The sequence below is a fragment of the Phaseolus vulgaris genome, chromosome 8, assembly GCF_051622355.1.
Source record: "Phaseolus vulgaris cultivar YP4 chromosome 8, ASM5162235v1, whole genome shotgun sequence".
In the NCBI taxonomy this organism is placed as follows: domain Eukaryota; kingdom Viridiplantae; phylum Streptophyta; class Magnoliopsida; order Fabales; family Fabaceae; genus Phaseolus; species Phaseolus vulgaris.
The window spans coordinates 32,883,375-32,886,472 of NC_143505.1; the positions used below are offsets into that span (position 1 = coordinate 32,883,375).

Below are 3,098 nucleotides of genomic sequence, written 5' to 3' on the forward strand. Positions count from 1 at the left end.
GTATGTAACTTGTCAAAATACCATTCTTCTTTATTTTAAATGAATCTCATTAAATTATACTGAAAACATGTATATTCACATTTCTTTTATATAATAAAAAATAATAAATACAATTAAAACTAATCTACATTTTAGTAATATATAAATTAAAAAGAACTGTCAAAACATAAATTGTAATAAAATATATAAAAATAATAATTACAAAAATAATACACACAATAGAAGTATATATCTATACTCAAGATTTGTGGTTTGTTCTTTGAACAAGTTAGGGAAAGAACCATGGCTGCGTGGAATTCAGTTCCTCTACATGTCTCCTATGAAGTTCTGGGTTGGTTTGCTTTTGCCTCCTGGTCCATCAGTTTCTACCCGCAAGTCATCTTGAACTTTCGCAGAAAAAGGTATCATGTTACTATTAGTTTCTGTGTAATTTGTTTTTCAGTTCCTTATGTTATGGCTTATTGCTTTTACTTTATTTTGTGTTTTGGTTTGCCTTTGTGGTACAGTGTGGTGGGACTGAACTTTGATTTCGTGTTGCTGAATTTGACGAAACACTCCTCCTATCTCATATACAATGCATCTCTGTACTTCAGCTCTACTGTTCAGAAGCAGTACAGAGACAAATTTGGTCAGAGAGAGGTTTGTTCATATCCACCTTTTTTAACATAATATTTCCACTTTCTTCATTCAACTTAAATCGATTAATCTCAGTTTGTGCTAAAGTGAAAGGGGAAAGTTATGTTTGTCACTTTACACAGTTCTCTATCGTGATATTTTGATAATTTTGTATGTTTCTGTTCCAGCTTCAAATTCCTTGCACTGCATTGTTAGGTCATCGATAATTGGATTGTCCACTTTGGTTCTTGGGAGTTAGCACAGTTTTGTTTCTCAGTTTTAGATTTAAAAATGCTCGAAATGTTAATTGTAGAATGTTGAGCAATTCACAAGATGATATGAATTTTTTCCTTTCTTTGTTTAATGTCTATATTAATATATATCTGCATAAATTCATTATTAGCTCAAGTTCATTCAGCATTTTTTTGTTATATTTCAGATGATACCTGTGGCAGCAAATGATGTTGCTTTTTCAGTCCATGCTGTTTTGTTGACAGCAATTTCCTTGTTCCAGATTGCAGTCTATGATGTTAGTGCTATATACTCCCTTTAATTGAGCTTACTGTTCTTGTTATGAAGTTATGATTATCCTGAAAGAGGTTACGTTTTCATGTAGCGGGGAAGTCAGAAAATCTCTAAAATCGCATATGGAATTCTCCTTGTTACATGGACCTCTGTAGCAGTGTGTTTCTTTGTAGCATTGCACAATCATCACTGGCTCTGGCTAATCTCAATCTTCTCGTATGTTTCCTGTTTTCGTTTGTTGCATGAACAATTGCCATTAATTTGACCTCCTATTATGGATTATTAACAAATTTGCATAGGAGAATCGTAATAAGACCAAGTTTTTTCACCCCATTGTTACATATAATGCATCCATGAATGATGATTGTGTCAACAAATTTCTTTCTGACTTTTCTAGAAACTGATTAACTTGCAGTGACATTCAAGTTTGTATGACGATTATAAAATATATTCCCCAGGTCAGGACCTATTCGATTTTGTATGATTTCCTTTTAATTCTATTTCCTCATGTTTATATTACTGCCCGGATAACTCAATTTGATTGCTGGGATATAATATAATTTAGCTCTTTGAACTAGGAACCATTAAGATTATGCTAGTCTTGTCTTCAATGAAGCATATTTTGGAATGCAAACATACACAATTTAAAGGGTTTTTTTTTTTAATAATATTTTATTTATGTGATGGTAGATGATTGTTGTTATTTGAGGTATCAGCCTAACTGAGATGTAGAAGGGTTTTTTACTAAATTGGCGAGAATTGCTGCATTTTTCTTTTCTTTGGTCATAAAGTGAAATTATTGTTTGTTGAAACATGCTAGCCATTTTATCTTAAGTAATAAGTTCTGATACGAATATAGGCAGTGATGAACTTTATGAGAAAAAGTACAGAAGGCTGGAGCATTGTTAACATTCTACTGGACTTTTCTGGCTCCGTAGCTAACTATGCGCAAATGTCTATGCAATCAATCGATCAACGTAAGTTATCTTGTTTACCAAATGGTCTTGTTCTATTTATAGCTAAAAAAATGCAAGTAACATACTCTACAACACTCTTAAACACTCTACTATTGATTAAAAATTATTTTAAATCCTAAATTAACAAGTCTCAATCATGATTTTGCAATTTTTAATAAGTTTTAATCAATAATATATAGTATATTCTAAGTGAGTATGTTACTAATATCTTCTTTACAGTTTAAATTGATATGATTTTGAAATTCCAACTTTGATTTCCAGATTCTTGGGTGAACTTCTATGGAAATATAGGGAAACTAATGCTATCCCTGGTATTTATTTATTTTTCTAAGAGATTTTACTAGTTAGATTATCATTCTGATCGAATAGATTTTCTACAAACATTGTTATTGATAAAATGAACCATTGCAGGTGTCTGTGTTCTTTGACATCATCTTTATGTGCCAACATTATCTGTTATATCCTGTGAAGAAACGCAAATTAGAGGCATCCCCTGAACATGATAATGCCAAGTCTTCAGATAGACCATTCGAGAATGTCTAAGATGTAGCTTGTTTCATGATCTCTTGTAATGAACTCAATCCTAATTGATCCTTTTGCATGACACAGGGCATATGCTAGATTGCTTCATGGAAAATTAACCGTAAATGCTATTAGTGTATAAACATAGAAACATCAAATAAAAAGTTATTAGTGTCCTTATCATTTTCTTCTTTATTTTCCAGTCAATTATTCACCCTTGTCCAAGTCTTGAATTGTGGGAAAGTGAGCTTGTCTCGTTTTGCAAAATTTAACATGAGAGTGTGTGTTTGTTTGACCACAGTGGCTGACTCTGGTAATCGAGATCCTAAACAAATTTTATTTAGGATTTTCTTTAGCTTTATCCTAACACAATTTTAATTGTATTTAAGTAGTCTTGTTAAATATTAAAATCTAATATGTGCTCTTTTTTTAGTGTTTAGAGTGTGCATTTTAGGTAAA

The 3,098-nt window shown here is 31.5% G+C and overlaps 1 protein-coding gene across 1 annotated transcript; it reads left to right on the top strand.

The window, feature by feature from the left end:
• Positions 1 to 248: 248 nt before the first annotated feature.
• On the top strand, positions 249 to 2,841 carry LOC137826605 (cystinosin homolog). The gene is made up of 8 exons (XM_068632628.2): positions 249 to 401; positions 507 to 639; positions 1,055 to 1,144; positions 1,232 to 1,356; positions 1,556 to 1,598; positions 2,000 to 2,117; positions 2,379 to 2,428; positions 2,529 to 2,841. Exons 1-8 carry the CDS (start codon positions 283 to 285, stop codon positions 2,658 to 2,660), a joined length of 810 nt encoding a protein of 269 aa, XP_068488729.1. The 5' UTR covers positions 249 to 282; the 3' UTR covers positions 2,661 to 2,841.
• The last annotated feature ends 257 nt before the right edge of the window (positions 2,842 to 3,098 follow it).